Raw genomic sequence first — 19,219 nt, 5'->3', positions numbered from 1 at the left:
TACGATTTACTTCTGCTTACGATTTACTTCTCAAGTTTTTATGCCATTGCCCTAATTCGACAAATTTCGAAATTTCATTATAACTTTGAAGTTTTGATGTTGCTAGAAAGAAGATCTCTCTCTCTCTCTCTCTCTCTCTCTCTCTTTCTAGTAACTTTGAACTTTCAAACACAATTTATAAAACTTTACTCCGTTTCCACTAACGTTGATTAACTTTAATCTTGGTTCAACTTACTCTTCATCTTTTTCTAATCTTTAGAATTAGAAAAGATGAAGAGAGATAAAATTGAATCGAGATTAATCTGGAAACGAGCATTAAAGATTGAAAGTCTTGGAAACCTTGAAATTCCAGAATTATCAAACATTCAATTATTCTTAATAAGATTTTCTTTTTTTAATTTGAAAATTTTTTAATTCGAAACTACAGAAGTTTAGAATTTAGAGTTTCTATAGGAATTCTGAATTCCTAAAGTTCTGAAACTTTATTAGTTGGTCTCGAGATCTTTGTGACCCAATTGGATCCACATTTACCCTCTCGGCTCTGTTGACATTCTCAATGTAGCCTGAGGGAGAGTGCGACCAACAAGCGACCCTCTTATTTCGTTCACGGTTATTCGGCTAATCTTGGATCATCTTCCGGTGGATCTCCTTCAGCTACTGTTACCAACCCAATTTTATCTGAACTCGATAAGCAAATCGAGTTACACAGTATCGACTTCTTGATAATGTAACAAAATTATCTCGCGCTACCTTTTTTACATCAAATATCATTTTTTTTTTTGGTGTAATAGTACTCTTTACGATTTTATAATTATTCTATTATTTTCTTAACACATGCAGTCATCGCCATTGTTTTATAGACATCTAAATACAATACTGCCGTTCACTCTCCAGGTCTCTAGCTGGTTGTTACCTTGAACGGGGTCGACCACGTGCCGTTGTCGTGTAACGTAAATACATACCGTGGCATTTTGTCTCTCGCGAAATTTCTGCAAATGCAATTGCGAGATTATGCAATCGCACGTTAACGACAGACTCATGCGCGTAATTCTGTCACGTACAATGTTGCGTCTTGTATACTTAGTACCTTTAGATTACTCCATTTTGTGCCACGGAGTCTTCGGTTTTCTTTTGAGTGACAGAAACTAAAATGAGAAAATAGTTAGGAAATGTACAGCATTAGTTAGGAAATGTACAGCAATGTACGCGTTTTTATCCAATAGATTGAAAATAATTTGAAGAATAGATATTAAATAATATTAATTAATGCAAATGAATTCGACATTTTTGCTGTCGACTAAAAAAAATTTGGAGCAATATTATTAACAACAATTAAATTGAATTATGTAAGATTGAAGGATAAACTTTCACTTTAAAGGATTGTATATACGAAACCATCGATACCGCGATGATATCAGAGTATTTTTAATGCATCCCTATTTGGTACGAACCCAAGAAGTTCCCGCGGCGTGATGGAAAAAGACGCGCGATGCAAAATCGATAGTTCAGCCTTTATGGTGCTCACGGTTCGACGAGGCTCGTGGGAAATCGCTGTGGAATCGTAGAGGGTACGTAGGAGGGTATCGTCGACGCCAAGACTGTCTTTGCTCCTTTGCTTTTAAAAGTTGCCAGAAACGCGCGATTACGTCTCTTACGCAACAGTCCTACACGCAATAATACCTGACCGCATTTCCGACCACGCATCAGAGAGGGAATCAACGAGAAACTGGGTTATTATATACATATTTCTAGTCGTGCCGATTCGAAACCGGCACGAATGACGTCGCATCGAGGTCAATATTCTTTTAGACTTAAATAGAGTCTCAGTGTACATGAAAAACTTGTTCTCGTTTGAGAAAAATCACATATCGCATGTAAATAGAAATCCTTTAATATCTATTTCTATCAGTGTGGATTAATTTTAATCTCGATTCAACTTATTCTTTCTCTAATTCTTAGAAGACGAGAAAAGGCAAGTTAAATTGAGATTAAAGGTTAATTTACGCTGGTAAAAATAGACATAATAGACGGAATTCAATAATACGCTGAAAAAAATTTACTGAATCTTAATACATATTTCTTTGAATATTATTAAACACTTACTACTAAAATTGATACTAAATTGTAGGTCAAAAAACTTTGAAACCTTTCTCTATCAATAAAGGAGGTCAACTTGCATTCTGTGCTTCAGACAGGACACTTTAGAACTTACAATTAGATGTGGTAGGTTTTCATAGTCATATAGTTGAGAATAAATTATTATCTTAAGATTTAGACTTAAGTTTAAGTCACTTAAATTTCTTTTTAATTTAATTCTTCTATTTATATAACAATCTGGACTCTTTAAATCTTTGGCTTGATACTTCGCTATATAAGGACGACTGATATATTACATCGCGTGCGAGCGACGAAGATCGTCCCCTTCGGACTTCGTTCAGTTTGACTCGGGACTATCGTCGACGAGGTCGGACTCGTTTATAGGAATTACTGCAGATAATATCGGCGTTGATCCGGCTTTAAACCGCGACTGGCGACGACTTAGTTTATTACAACGAGTCGTTTATTCGCGCGCATCGTACTTCGCGAGCTCAGTGCTTTTGATTGACAAGCAATCTGCTTTCGTGTAATCTGTACTTCTCGAACGCACTACAAGCTTCAGCTGTGTATATACAAGTGCGACGTGTGTGCGGTTTGATCTTCCCTCGCCATTAATCGTACTTATCGTATCAGAGTCTTTTTAGCTTCTGAATTACTTATTGCTATCAATGGAATAATAAAATAATTCTGTACCTTTTAAAGAGGACTCGACGAATACAAAAACATATTTAAAGGAAATTTTATTTGTGAATTTTAAGACTAACAGGAGTGTGCAATTTTTTTTTAATTTACTTATCGAAGAATTAGATGTAAGAAATCAATTTTTTATTTCCTTCAGGAAACCATTCGGCTACATGATTATGGCTTTATCGCAAATTTTATATGGTTGCGGTTTAATCCGTGTTTGTATGAAGACCTATGTAATTAAGCTTACTGAAAGAGAGAAACGAGCTTTATGAAAGAGAGAAGGAGGGAGGGGGGAGGGGGAAGTCCGCGTGCTCGTGGAAACTAGGCTAGGAAATGCATTCGTTGACACTGTTACAGTTATTGACATTGATCAATAGGTGTATTTCAGTCCGCATTGAACTGAACATCTTGACTGGGAATGACTGGGAATGCTAATTTTAATTATCTTTAGATAAGACGCTTCATTATTTTTCTTGATTGAATTCAAAGTATTTAAACAATATTTCTGATGCTTTTCGAAAAATATACAAAATTTTTTTTTGTTTTTTTTGTTTTTTTTTTTAGATTTAATAAAAGCGCTTTAAAATAATCTTGTATAGAGTTTAGCACCAACGAGATAGGAGATATTTTTTATGTCTCAGGTTATATCGCCACTTTTATGCCTCAGATGTATTTTTTATGCCTCTTCTTTGATTTTTTTTTTATTCTTCGTCATACTATCGTTCAAGAAAGTGTATGTATTTGAAAATGTGCAATGTGTAGATGTATGTGAGTGTCCATAGTATATTGAACTCGAATCCATTAAGCTCTGTGTGATCACCTTTGCGGAAAAAATTCCTCTGAAAAATTGCAAGTTTTTTATTGAATTTATTTGTCTTTTTATTATTGAACACAACCAGAGCAACAATTGTGTAATTTTCCCTAGGATGGAAACGTGAAAATTTTTTTTGTATGCATGTGTGTACACACATATCATAAAAATTTTCGTTTTTTCATGTTTCTGCTCTAAAGAAAAAATTACATTGATTGTTATCCAGGATTTTAATTTTAAAGTGTAACTCGCACTCTTTCCTGCAGTTAGGATAATTAAAACAGATCTGTGTGCGTTTGTTTGGTTCACGATATCTCCTATATGATAACTCGTGTCCACAGAACGGACGCTACTCATGACTAAAGAAAATGCGATTTATTGCAAACTCAATTTGTGATTCATAATATCAACAAGAAGGATATCTCGATTGCAAATATTAATCCATAAGATAAATAGATTATGGCATCTTATCGCTTGGCAAATTGACACAATAGCAATTAATAACATCTCAACTTTCTTTCAAGATGTTTGCAAATCAATAAAAACTTTAGCGGTAATAAATATTAATAATCATTGATAAATAATTGCTTCAAAAGACTTCAAAAGAATTAAAAAGAATCAAGGTTTAAATGAAATTATAGTAGAATCAGATGATAGCCAATTTGATAAGGAAGATGACAAAATGTTTCTTTATTTCATATAATTCTTCTTTATGATTCTTGATTATATAAGTTTCGCAAATATCTCAATTCTTCTAATCTCATTTATGGCACCTGTATTATAGATATTGCTGAATTAAAAGCTCGCGGGAGCTTAACTATCACTTAAAAATCAGGAAAGAGAATTTGATGGTGACAGAGATTCAATCAAGTTTCGATTCTGTCGCTCTCATTGTGTAGGCGTTCACTGACGCTTCGTCATTCTATGTAGTCTTTATCGTTATCAGTGCACGCCCCACACTGAAAAAATATTAAATTTTAATAAATGTTTGAATAGTTCTAAGTAAAAATATTTACTAAATGTAAACATATATTTACTTGATACTAAAAACTATATTAATTTGATTTAACTTATCATTTCTTATTGAGTAAATATTTATTTATTATAAGTAAATATTTACTTTAAAGAAATATTATTAAGATTTAATAAATTTTTTTTCAATGCATGAAGAACGACGTTGATTTTAAATACGCGCGTGCACTCTCGCTGATTTATCGACATCGCGGTCAATCGTTAACAGTCAATTATGCTAATTATTTATGTGTGACTCAAGAAACGCGGTGGTCAAATATATTTTTCTTGAAGTACATCTTTATGAGCTACTGCAGTATATATTTTTTACAATAATATAACAGTGATGCACGTAAATGTACTTGATTATAATAAATATTTATCTTTGAATAGAGACATCGATATTCTCCTCGTTTCTCTTCTTAGGAAAATCAGTTCTTCTGAATATCAAACTCTCGCGATTGGAAATAGTTGCTAAGCTCGTACTTGAGAATTTGGAAAACAAGCGATTGTACGAGTGCTACACTATAGTTAGGTTAATTCCGTACCAGCACTGTGGTGCACTGACCTTTGGCACGTACAGTTTGAGTCTGCAATTCTTTGGTGGAGGCCTCCAAAGTTTTCAACATAAATATATTTCATATATAAATATTCGAGTTCGGGGAAGAAAGGAAGATAACCGTCTCGACGGCATCGTTTACAAAGTCATTGTTTTCCGCTCTCGTCCAATTTACCGTTCTAATCTACAAAAGCCGCCTCTCTATTCGAGAAAGAGGATTAAATCTGTCCGCGGAGATGCGCATCTGCCGTGCTACGAAATGGACTTGTGTATGCTTGCACTCGCGTATACACGCACACACAAATATAATATACGCGACTAGCAAGACCGGGATACATCCGAGGTCGACGTCTCCGCAGTCACCATGACGAATGTTACTCGATACTTTGTGCCACTGTCCACTCCACCGTGGTCGAGCTTTTTGTTCCCCGAGATCCTCTCTCTGATCCTCCCTTCCTTAAGATCGCTTCGCCTCTTCTGACAATCAGTCTCGTTCGAAGGACACTTTTATATGTCTGTAGACTCTCCCGTCAAGGGAGAATACAATCTATATACTACTTTTTTTAATAAAAAAATCAGAGTTATAAAATAATAAAAGTTTTAAAATATCAGAATTTTATTTAACTCAATCCAATCTAGTCCTATATAGTATTAAAGTAATGAAGGAGCAAACGGTCTATGAAATTTATCGACGATAATCAGGATCTACACTGAGAAAAATCTAATCTGGTTGGATTAATTGGAATTCTAGTTGAAAATAAATCCACTAGAATTTTAATTGAAATAACCGGAATAATAATCGATATATAATCAGAATCTTCTGGTTCGTTCATTTTCAATCAGACATTTTTCTCAGTGTGTAAGCAAATGCAGGTTCTTTAAGATTAGAAATCTCATAAATAATACATTAAAAATCTCTACTTTATTATCATTAAAAATAGATAATTAATGTGCAAACTGTATACATTGTTAATATCTGTGTGTTGGAAACTCTTGTTAATAACGTTAGAAGAGCTACAAATAAAAACTAAAAAAGAACAATTTAACGGGCATGTTATACTTCGAGAAACTTTTATGATTAACTACTACTAATGTGGAGATTTGCGGATGTAGTATAAGCAACTGCTATTAACTCGGTGAACGAGTTTCTCACTAACGTGCTTCTTACTTTTGAAAATTATTTTTTTTTAATGCCAGAACAAGGTTAACTAACCGGTTCTCGACATTCGATTCCCTCGATCGAACACGCCGATTTCCAACGCGCGACGTAGTTTACGATATCGCGTGTGACAGAAATATATATTGCGTGAAAGAGCAACCGGAAGTGCATACTTATCGTAATGTAAGGGATACTTCAATCTTTATTTGCCTCATAAATCCTTGAATTTGTGCATTCTTAAATCTGTAACTGACTTTTTATAATTCTTTGTATCCATAATTTAATAGACGTTAGATTTCATGAGCTTTCTGTTTTATAAATTTTTTATATCTATAAACTTTATGTTAATAATTTTTTAGATTTCTAGTTTTTTTAATGGATTCTTGGTATCGCAAGGTATCTTGATTATGTTTCTTATCTATTTTGGACACGTAAATTAAATTTTATATCTCACAATTCCGAAACGATAAAATATTCACGAAACGTACGAATGTGGAGTATGACATCACCCACTTTAATATCCGGGGGTTGTAGTTCCACTATCGAAGAACTGATGCGTTGCATCCCCGACACTCATTCTCCGTTGATTTAATTCAGGGCGAGGGTCGACAAAAATATCTTCAGGGTTCTTTATCCAATGAACATAGTTACTTCAACGCGACAAGGCTCATAGTTGTTGGCACTTGATTTCATGAAACATAAAAAAAATTTGAAATTTAAAAAAAATCCGAGGAGGAAGAAAACATAATTAAACTGCAAGGATTCGCATCATGATTTTCATTTGTCAGCGTTTCGGAACACCCTGTATAAATCATCTGCTTTCACTCGACGGTATGTCGAGCGCGATATCGAGAGCGTGAAATTCGAGGCGCGTTAAATCGAGATTCGGCGCGAACTGATCGTTAATTGTCGACGCTGAACAAATCGATCCTCTGCATTCGCTGTCTTGCTCGCGCACGAGACATATTGATCAAGCTGCTAAGTCGACAAGGAATATAAAAGCGAGCCTATCATGAGCTTCGAACGGATTCGGTGATTTTATCAGGCAAAACTAGATCGCTTATTGGTCGTTGCACAACTGCAATATCGCGTAGATCTAAAGTTAGAGAGAAAAAAAGAAAAGAGAGAGAGAAGTGAAAAATTAGAGATTCTACAAAGAAAAAATTATGTTAAACATTTAAAAAATTATAAATAATTTATTGTGAAAAATATTATCTCAGCTGGGGGATTCAAACCCGGATGTTCCGAATTCTCTGTCGGGGGCGTCCTTTAAATTTGACCATCGAGGGTTCGACAATATTTGTCGCAGTAATTAGTGTGAGAAACGTCATTTTTCAGAGAGACATATATAAACAATTATAATAATAATTCAAAATTAGACCGACAAGAATAAATTAATTAATTAAGAGAGAAATAATTCCTAGGTAATTTTTCTCTTAATTAATTAATTTATTCTCGACGGTCTAATTATTTCGAATTATTATTATAATTGGAAATAATTTTGTTGATTTATATAATGAAACAGATATACCATATGTTCTTGTTTTAATAAAATGTTAATTGTTTTACCATCATTGAATTAATAAAAAAATTGACCAAGATTATTTTCAATTAGACTGCTATTAGTTCATACTATTGATACTGTTATACATAAATGTTTCCTTATATACAGTTCAATTTTTAAAATCTTGAAAATCAAGATGGAGATTTTTTAATTTATATAAATATATAGTGAATTTCCAAGGACTCTTATACTTACATGGCAGTAAATCATTTATAAAATTTTAGGGATTGAACATAAATCTTTAGAGAATCTTTTTAAGATGTCATTAAAGAATCTAAAAATTTTTATTGCAAGACTGACAAATCCTAAAATAAAGGAACTTTTGAAAACCAAGGAATCTCTGAGTCTCCTCATGGGAATTAAATAACAAGTTTGACAGATTTCACCGTAACTATTTGAAACGAGCGAAAAACCGGATGGAAGCTACGACCTACAACTACGGCACTGTCGACACTTTTTTTCTGTCAAACAACGTAAATGTCACTAATGAGGAATGAGAGCCTTTCCAAGGTGCCCACGTGCCTTCTCAAGCTTATTCATGGTGCGTTAACTCGAGCTCTGTTTCAGGCCTAGTTAGATTTAATTCGAGCGGAAGAGAAGTGGTTCCAAACATATCCCGCGATAAAAGTCGTATTGGTCCACTTTAACATAGTAAAAAAAAAAAAAATACTAAAAGTATGATGTGTTGCGAGTATTTATAGCTGATAGATACTATATCTATTCAAATGTAACATTGCGCGACAAAGGAGCGTCGCATAATGAAAGTAGAAATATTTTTATCGTAATGTCGCAAATGTAAAGTGAGTTTTGGCGGTCACTGCACCTCCATCAGTAGTTCTGTGGCGTATACAAAATACAAGATAGTGATGGTGTCTACATACAGCAAGCAGGATATAAATATCTCTCGACCAGGCAATCTCCGAGAGCAGCGCCGTAGCTTTTCAGCACGTTGCTCCCGTAACGCATAAACGTCGATATAATTTATTCAACCTGTCGTTTTAGTGATCTCAACGACTCACATCCTTCCCTTATCAGTGACCCGAATACACGAACCCTCTCTCTTTCCTCTTTGCCATCTCTTTTTGCCAAGTTCCCACACTTTAATTAGTCGCGCGTAGCTAATAATCCCCCTACATTCAATGGAAATTATTTTATAAATAACAAAACGGATGTATGGTTTTTAAATTAAGGACTGTTAAAATAAATTTCTAAAGAGATGATTACGAAATTAGAGGCAACACAATATATTTGTAGTGTCGCGGATGATATAAACTAAATCTGTCAATAACTTTTTGTTTTGTCTACGTTAATAAAGCAACGCCGATCGATCGACGAACGATTTACATTTCATTTAGAAAATTACAACCTTTTAATATAATCTTGAGAGACAAGGAATGACATTTCGCGGATGGAAGATGGAATCTTAGATGCACGTGTCTCGCGATTGCAAAATCGCTGCACGTCGTGGCATTAGCATAAACTCTTTGTTGTCGGCGACGATGCCTAAGTCGGATTACGCCATTCGATCGCTCGATATCGTCTCGGCTCTAATGCGTCGGTATGCGCTTCTCCTTGGTAAACATACTGAACGATTGAAATGACGCGGAGATTTCCCGCAGACCGTTCCACACACTGCGCGAGATTTTATGAAGTGACGGTGTAAATAATAGTGCGAGACGAAAATAGAAACTGGGAAAAATAATAGCAGGAAATAAATGCAGCAATTATCATTATTTTTTTTTTATATTACAGTCTGCTTATATTATTTTTCACTAATAGATTCTTTCGAGTCTCATTTTATATATTTGTTTACAAAATAAATTTTATACATTTATTTTGTAAACAAATATATAAAATGAGGCTCAAAAGAATTTATCAGTGAAAAAAGCCCATCAGAACCCACATCAGCTATTCGGATGCACAGAAAATTCTTTATTTTCGTGTGAATGTAACAAAACGAATAAAATGTATGTTTCGATCCCTTCAATTCGGGTCCTTATCAATATAAAATATAAATCGGAATTACATAAATAATGCAAATTCCAAGTTGATGATAAGGAAATTCGAATTGAAAGATCGAAACGTATATTTTATTCGTTTTGTTACATTCACACGAAAATTTTCTGTCCGAACAGCTGATGTAGGCTCTGATGGGCTTTTTTTACATTTTCCACTGATTTATTTTATAAATTGATATTATTTTTAACGTTGAATATTCATCGTTTTTAAGAAAAATTTCCTGAAAGAGGGCGAGGATAACTTTGTATTATAAATTAAAGGGCAACTCTTTTCCTTCGCGCACGAGGCAAGCGGGAAGGGAGCGATAATCTCAGAGAGATATCTATTAAAGTTACAGAATATTGCATCGATTCGTGCGCAGGGGGTAGTGACCTTGTACTTCTTGCGTACACGAACTTGTTTTATGCGTGACCATATGGTCGACATGTGCATTCTCTTCTGCTCTAACAGCCGCACGTGTGCACCAGGATGCAGCCGCGAACGAGTGTGAATAATCGGTAGAAACAGCGCCGCGTCTTCGCCATTGTCACTTGTCGTTTACCATTGTCGAGCGAATTTAAAACAGATTGAGCAATTCAGTTCATTTTATTACAAGCCATTGAAAAACTTCTTCGACAATTTATGGCATTACAGATAGACTTACTGTGTTGCGAGGATTTACCAGACCGTGACGACTCTAAAAGTTACGCGCGATTCTTCTAAGAGATGTAAAGAAATTTCTTCTTTATATGAGTTTTCCATGGAAAAAAATATGGATTACTTTTACTATTTAAATAAATTTTATTTTTTTACATGTGTATTCATTGATAAAATAAATTTTAAAACATAATTCAGGAACGATCTTGAATGAAATTCGCGATGAAACATCTCGTCGAACTATTGTATTGTATTCTTTTGCTAAAAGTATACACTTGTTGTATACATATTGTTGTGTTACATCACGATTATATAAAATTATCTATATCGCTAAAATTATCTATATCTCTGTGTACAATTATAGATTATGTAGATTTATGTATATTTAAGACTTTTTTTGTTACACCTGATGATTATTCATAACTAATAATCATTTATAAGTTTAAAGAATCTCATTTATATAATAATTGATGCAATACGTACATCCAAGGATTTCGATTCTTTTCCTCGGTTACTTTTTTAAAACTTCCAAAAATTCAGGTTATTTCGTTTTTATGTCAAAGTTTAGTTGTAAGCGAACGTAAAGTTTAGTCATGTCATTAATCGCGCACGGACTATGAACATTGTAGAAATATGGTCATTTCTCAATTTGTGAAAATTTCCAAGGGAAAGAATCGAAGTCCTTGGGTGTACATAATTAAAATGAAAAAAATACAGCTGAAAACTTCACTGATTCAGCAAATTTACAGTCGTAATATATAGATAGTCAATTTTCTATGTTAAAATAGCAAAGTTGATAACTGAATAACATTAGCGGTTTGTTAAATCATCAAATCTTCTACTTATCGATATTGAATTCGCGTAATAAATTATAGGTTTGCTGTACCACTCAATTAATTTTTTTTTCTGTGCAGATATATTTGATGTTTGGCGAAAGCAGGAAAAGAAATAGAAAGTTTTAGTGCAGTACAGTGCAGAGACAAAGAAAACAAACGTATTATTTATTTTGAGATCTCTAGCAATCTCCTGAGCGAGAATCGACTCGTCGGAATTTGTTTGTTCGACACTTCGAGCGACGGTATCGCGATATAGTTAGCGTCGCTGCAAATGCAATCGCGATTGAATGCAACTCTGAAATAGGTGCAACGCGGACGGCCGACAGACACGTAGCGAGGAGCGAGTAAGTCTTTCCGGTTTCTACTCGCCGAGTGGTGGTGGTGGTAGTAATAGTAGCAGCAGCAGCAGCAGCAGCGAGTACTCGATAAGTCTCTCTCCATGGCGTAGTAGTGACCTTTCAGCCTCAGGATACTGCTTATACCTTATCCATGGCAAGTCCGCAACGTGTCTGCGGTTTCATTCACAACGAGACGCACGCGAGAATCTTCTCGGCACTCGGTTCCTGTTAGCGCACGAATGCTTAAGTTTAACAGACTGATACGTATCTGAATGCTATAAGCACTGGTTTGCATTAGCAAGCAAGCAAGCAAGCAGGAAGCATTTAAATGCACATCGATACGGTGAACTGATACGGAGATAAAATATTTTATAATAGCTTTCCACATATTCGGTATCGATACATGTCAGCGATATCATCGAAATAATTTCTAACTTTGACGTTAGTTTAATCGAAACGAATTTATAATACATATGTTAATATTTTAACATATAATTGCAACTTTCTAATTGCACATCGGGAAGCCGTCTGAATCAACGATCAATTTGATAATCGCAATTACGCAACTACAACTCGCTGGTTACGGAGATTGCGTTTCGTATTTTCATTATTTTACATTAAGTATCTACATGTATAATCCGGAAATAGTTATTATATATTTTTCGCGAGATATTACTTCAATATTTCATATAATATTTTGTAACGCTGACAAATTATTTGTTATGCAATTTTATCATATGGGCTGATTTTTTCGATTCAACGGCCGCGAAATGAATCGTGTATTAATCCCGCTCTGTCTGGTTTATGTTCCACGGCTAAATGACTGTTTGACTGCGTGGGAGCCTAATGAAATACAGATACATTGACATGACAAGGGGTATAAAAGACTATGGTGACTCACGGTCGTGTCTACATGGTCGATTGACCTGCACCAGTAGAATCGACCGTGGCATTATATTGTTTTTGATATCACCTATTGCGAGATTTATAAATAACGTAACAGTTTTAAATGTTTTATAGTCTTTTATTGAATTATTCTTTTTCTCTAATGAATTATTATTCTCGGATATTTCCGAATGAATTATTGTTACCGTCGGAGTTTCAAGACAACTTTTACAAGCAATTATGTTTGAATAAAAGCGTTAATAACAATTACATTATATACATTTATAATTTTTTAAATATTGAGATTCGACACAACATAACTTTTTCATGATTGATAAATAAATTTGATATAGGAACTAATAATGAAGTGAAAAGTAGGTAAATTGTACTTTCGGACTACTTTCAAAAGAATATTATTAGCTGTTGTCGAAGGCTTTTTCCAGTTCTCTTCTTCGCAGGTGCAACATCCGGCATAGCTCTATTCACTCGTTTTATGGCAGCTAATTGCTAACAGAAGGTACAACAGCGATACGCATATTTCTCGTCACCGTTAAAGTCGTGTTTGGTCACGGCCATATTCTTGACCCTGATAGATAGTTCAAACGATGTTTGTTGATGACCATTATATCGACATTATGTCGGCGTTGCTTACTGGATTACTTCATCATTCTGAAAGTAGAGCTCATAAAAAAATAAACCTCACTTTGATTTCACGAAATCAGGAAGGATATATCAATAAGCAATTATTGAAATATAATTACATATATAAATGAGATTCTTTAAACTTAAAATTTCTAATGTTCTAAAAACTTAAAACTTAAAATAATTTGACGTAATTATTATTATTGTATAATTGTAACACAAATAAACAGCTCTTAAATCTAATTTTTTAAAATATAATCGCGGTGTAATTTAATGACGAATTAATAATCGATTATATCACGTATCGGCATAAAAATTGTTATTCGCAGACTCGCGAGACGGAGAAAGAACGGTGACCAATATAGTCACCTTGCTAATAGCAGTCAGTATGCGATAAGATATTATCGTTATCATTTGTGACCGCGATTACGTAATATGTGTGTATCGTGTACGTATGCGAAATCCATCGTACAACGTGCACTTGAGAATCATGGAAAATTATGATGAACTAACAAGAGAAAAAAATAAACGATAAGAATTGATAAGAATTTTTCAAATTTCATATATTTCATGTATTTATATATACTATAGCTAAGATTTGGGTAATTCTTTCTCTCAATTTATCTCACTCAATCTCTCCCGCTATTTGCATACTGCCGGATGTAACAAGGGTTGAGTCAAAGGGAAACGTCCCTAGATAGATCAAACATTCATCTTGTTAGGGGCTCTGCCCTTGGGATTTTAACCCACGAGTGCTTCACTTTATTGAACTTTTCTCTATTCTAATTCTCTATTCTAATTATTCGTGAATATCATATCTTGAATAATTCAAATTTATGCGAAAAAATTTATCTAGTTTTCAAACGCATTTGAAACGATATTATTACGAATGTAATAAAATCTCGTTGGATTATTTGAAATTAATCGATTGCTGATAAAAATATCACTGTTATATTTTTGAAAATTTGTGGTCTGACAATGAAGTTCCCAGACTGCAACAATACAAAAGTACAGACATATCAGAAAACAAAATGTTATATTTTATCTTTTAAAATAATTCTTTGATACATAGTCTCGAAACTTTTTTTGAAGTCATTTTCCTTTATTCCATGTAGTTAGAATGCTGTTCAGAATATATTTGTCATATTCCTTTAAATGTCCTCGACATCGAAAATATTTATCATATTTTTTTGCACTTTGGGAATAGCATGAAATCCAAAAGGATCAAATCCGATGAATAAAGTGGATGACTAATCTCAATAACAACCCCTTTCTCGCTGTTTTACGATATTATTCCCTTGTGTATAGGGATGTTATTATGCAACTTTCTTGGCATGCTTTGGTTCTCTCAGATTTTGTGCTGTTCCCAAAGCGCAAAAACATTATGAAAGGTAAACTTTTTCAGAGAAGAATATGACAAGTGCTTCAAAAACAGCTCAATTTCAACTATAGACTTCAAAAACTGTTTCGAGGTTTTGTATCAAAGATGCATATAAAGCATAAAGATGTCATAAAGGACTTACTTTAAAAGATAAAATATAACATTTTATATAAGATGTTTGTTTTTTTATTGCTATAGTCCAAAAACTTTGTACTTGGATAATATATTTATTATTATTACATTTTTTATGTTACTTTATTGATATAAAAATTTTTTTGAAATTTCTTATATCATATTATGAAGTTACCTATCTAGCGATACATATAATTATTATCGAATTATATTTAGACTCTGGTAATTTGTCGAAGACATTTGGGCTCTGATAATGGATTTCTGATGATAATTGTGGATGATTTTAGGTCTCGAGAGAGCGGTGAGTGAGTTACCGCGAAGAGGAATCAGGAGGTACAAGCCGGCAAGTCGAAAATGCCGCTCCCGAAGCGATTAGTGGAACCTGTGCACGTAGCACGCGGTACTATCCCTGAGGACTTCCCGCTGCCATCGGAACTCGAGGCAGCTACCAATGGGACCTTGGCCAACACTATCAGACAACTATCTAGCCTATCGAGGCACGCCGAGGATCTCTTCGGCGAGCTGGCGAGAGAAGCGCACGGATTGAGTGATCGAGCGAATTCCCTGCAGGCTAGGATAGATCGATTGGCCGTTAAAGTCACCCAATTGGATAGTAATGTAGAGGAAGGTACGTGCTTGTTTCTATTCGCGCAGCTAATTATGATATGAAATAATTAAAATAAAAAATAAAAGAGAAAGATAATAAAATTACGAAGATTTAAATGATGTTGAGATCTTATTTTCTGTGCAGTCTCATTGCAAGATATACACATGAGGAAAGCCTTCAAGAGTTCCGTGGTGTTCGATCAGCAAGTCGTCTCTAGGGACACCATGCCGACGGCAATGCTCGAAACGTATCACCAATGTGACACGCCACCGCCCTTAGATAAGCTTAATATTTATAGGTAATTAGCGTCAGTTAATTTTCATCTATTTAAATAATTTAATGTGGTAACTGAGATATTAATTATTATCTTCACTTCAGGGAGGATGGCAAGGATGGTTTGAAGTTCTACACCGATCCAAATTACTTCTTTGACTTGTGGAGTCAGGAAATGCTCAAAGACACGGAAAAGAAACTACATGATCGAGGAAAGAAGGTAGGAATTCTTGTAAGATAATGCATTTAAAAACGCATCTCGATAGCTATTGTATTATTTAACATACTGTTTCATTATATTGTATCAATATACTGTATAAGTATATACACATCTCATTTTCTGAATCTTTTTATGAATCAATCAAGTTTAATTGATTCTTGATCTTTGAAGTTATCGAGGTGCGCAAATTTATAGACCAAACTAGATTCTTATGATTACTTAATCTGTCTAATACTGCGATTCTAACTATTGAATTACTGTCCCCTTCGTTGTAGAGCGAGTCTGAATATGCCGAACCGTTCAGAGAGGCAAGTCGATGGTTTGGATCTTTGTAGTTTCTTTTTAATCTCTCTTATCCCTCTTACGAAACATTCAATAGTATTTCAGAATCGATCGAACGCCACTTCACTCTCATCACATAATCACCCTTCTTTGTGGTTTTTCTTTCATTAACCGACCTTTTTGCGCGCTGATATAGAGACTGATACTAGATGCTCGCTTTCTCGAAGTTTTGTAGTTATGCTAATAGCCACGTTTTCTCAGTGGCGACATATCACTTTGCGTAGATCGAATGCGAATAGACTTCCTTCCTTCCTCGAAACCTAAGTTTGTCGACTTTCTTGATGACGAGATCGAGAAGAAAGGGAGCAAAGATTCCATCTACGCAGGGCCTGATCTTGACTCGAAGCCCTTCCTATCCTTTCCGAAAACTGAGTTGATGTTTTTTGATACTCGAAACAAATCTCTCACACCTACCGTCATTTTGTGGATCACTTATGTAATGTCGTTCTTTGCAATTTTCATGCAAGTTTTGAATGTACTTTTTAGAAATGCGTTATACTCATCATCCACCGATTCATCTTCGATCGATATCGATATCTTCACGATCTTGATCGTCTCATCGTTCATTTCAGGATTATCTCATCTCCACTTTATCATGTGTTAGAAAATAAAAGTGTTGCCGTGAACAAAAGAATATTTCTCTTTATTTCTCACGACGATGAATTTTTGTTGCAAAATTAACAAGTAATAATTTTATGGGGCTCCACTTTTATTTTTTTTTACATATACATGTATGTCCTACTTAACTATTGATCCAGTAAATTCTGAAATTGATTTAGAAACGATGATATCGTTTTTAAATAACTTTAAAATAACTTCTTTTTTTATTCAATTGCAACTCTAAAATTTACTTAAAAAATATCCCCAGTCACTGGATCAATCGTCGGGATGTTCTTGAATTAAACCGATTGTGCTTGACTTACATGCGATGCACCTTGTTTCGTTGTCTCTTTTATGTCATACATATTAAATTACCTTTTTCTTCGCGAAACAGCCGCACAGGCCTCGGAATGAGGGTGGCGGCGGAGGTGGCGGCAGACATAAGAAGCGTGTGAGGCAACCACATAATACGAGGGAACGACAACGGCAACTGGCCGTTGGTCATGGCGAATATATCATGCCAACGCAGGCGGTGCAGTACAGGGCGCCACACAACGTGCAGCCCGATGACGCGTTACTGGGAATGGTAATGACGGATCCCAGGCCACCTAGGCCCAACAGCATCGAATTGCGACGAAGCTACCCCCCAGAAGAACAGCATCTGTACAGCCCGCCGTCTTCCGATCACTACAGGTGAAAATATCGACATGGCAATAATATAACTGATAATTCTAAATAATAGATAGTCAAAAATATATATTAATAATCAGAATATTTTTCATTCAGTGCTTTTACTTTATTTTTCTAATACTATGGACTTCTTTTACGCTGTAGAATTTACAGATTTATATTTTTATGCGTAATTAACAATTTTCTCTCGTTACAGGGGAACGAACTATATGACTCAGGGCTACGATGAGAATCCATACGGTTCGCATTACGCCTCTGGTCAGGCACCGATCGGTAGCGATGCGTATCAGAGTCCTGGTGGTCAGAGTACTCCGAGTCGGAGTGGTAGATCACGGCCATCACAACCGCCACCGGCGCCGCCGAGTAACGCTTCCAGCAATTCCACGCCCACAGTGGCATCCGCTAACAACACTCCAACTAGGGGAAGATCCATGAGCACCGGCAGGGATACCCTGCCGCCACCACCTCCGCCACCAGGAGAAACCATGTCTCCTCCTTCCATGAACGGTATATTTGTTAATTATTATTTTTAATTTACAGCATAATTATTTGAGACACCATCTCTCTTCTCAACATATAAAATAATTATTAATATATATTACAATTATTTTTAATTATTTTTAAAAAATAAGGAATGTAACAACTTATTTTATACAACTTATTGTCAATATTTCAGGTTCCATACCGCCGCACTTGCTGAACAGGAGCGGAAGTCGATCGGATAGTCCTCTACCAAGTCAACGTTCGACACCGACGCCACCGAACCATTCAGGTCAATTGGGTACGGATGAGACAGATCCAGCACCTCAGGATCTTCCACCACCTCCTCCCACCCCAGATCCCACTCCACCAAGACCCATCTCACCTCCATGCAACATCCCGCCACCTCCACCACCGCCGCCTCCTCCACCGGTCGTTAATGGACCTATAGCACCGTTGCCGCTAACAAATGGCGATATCGCGAAGATGATTGCGACCAATCCGCCGAAACTAAAGCCTCTAAAGAGCATTGTAGACGGCCAACTAAGGAAACCGGTCAACCCGAATATCCCATTGGTCGACCCGCGAAATGATTTGCTCAAGGCGATTCGTGATGGTAAATTATACCTATATTTTGTGATTTTTAAATAACTCAAAAAAAAATAAAGCTTAGAAACATTTTGGAAAATCTCAGAGTAATTCTACTTTAATTAAAAGTAACATTATTTTATCCGAGATAATTATTTCTCAGGCATAAAACTACGCAAGGTAGAGAAGATTGAACAGAAAGAGGTGGAGCGCGTGAATGCACTCAACGACGTCGCATCCATTCTGGCGCGTCGCGTCGCCGTTGAGTTCAGTGACAGCGACTCGGCATCAGAGAGCGAATGCGATAGCGAAGGATGGGGCGAGCAGGAGAGTAATCTGGCGTGACCCAACTCCCTATCATCTGCTGCCGTTACTGCCTCCTAGAGATGATTAAGACGGCCGATGATTAATTCATTTTGATGCTTCGACGCCATCATAAGTTCTCCAACGCTATAGCGAACCGATCTATTTCTTTTCTCGTATCTCCGTGACCGATATCTCGTTTCCGAGGAATTACAAAATGTTCGCGCACTTTAAACATTGTATTATATATTTAGAATTTACGAATAATTTTCAAGATAGAATCGAAGTAAATTCTGGATTATAAAAGCATAATTATACACAATCCTCTCAACGGAGATTATTCGTTATAAAGAATATAC

The 19,219-nt window shown here is 35.4% G+C and overlaps 1 protein-coding gene across 1 annotated transcript; it reads left to right on the top strand.

Moving 5' to 3' along the window:
* Positions 1–15,111: 15,111 nt before the first annotated feature.
* LOC105618988 (wiskott-Aldrich syndrome protein family member 3) lies at positions 15,112–18,902 on the top strand. Its single transcript, XM_012200519.1, has 8 exons — positions 15,112–15,385; positions 15,509–15,662; positions 15,743–15,857; positions 16,133–16,165; positions 17,194–17,492; positions 17,686–17,996; positions 18,166–18,585; positions 18,721–18,902. The coding sequence occupies exons 1-8, from the start codon at positions 15,112–15,114 to the stop codon at positions 18,900–18,902; spliced, it is 1,788 nt and encodes a 595-aa protein (XP_012055909.1).
* Positions 18,903–19,219: the final 317 nt, after the last annotated feature.

This window comes from Atta cephalotes (genome assembly GCF_000143395.1).
Source record: "Atta cephalotes unplaced genomic scaffold scaffold00019, whole genome shotgun sequence".
In the NCBI taxonomy this organism is placed as follows: Eukaryota; Metazoa; Arthropoda; class Insecta; order Hymenoptera; family Formicidae; genus Atta; species Atta cephalotes.
This window is presented reverse-complemented; position numbering and strand designations above follow the sequence as displayed.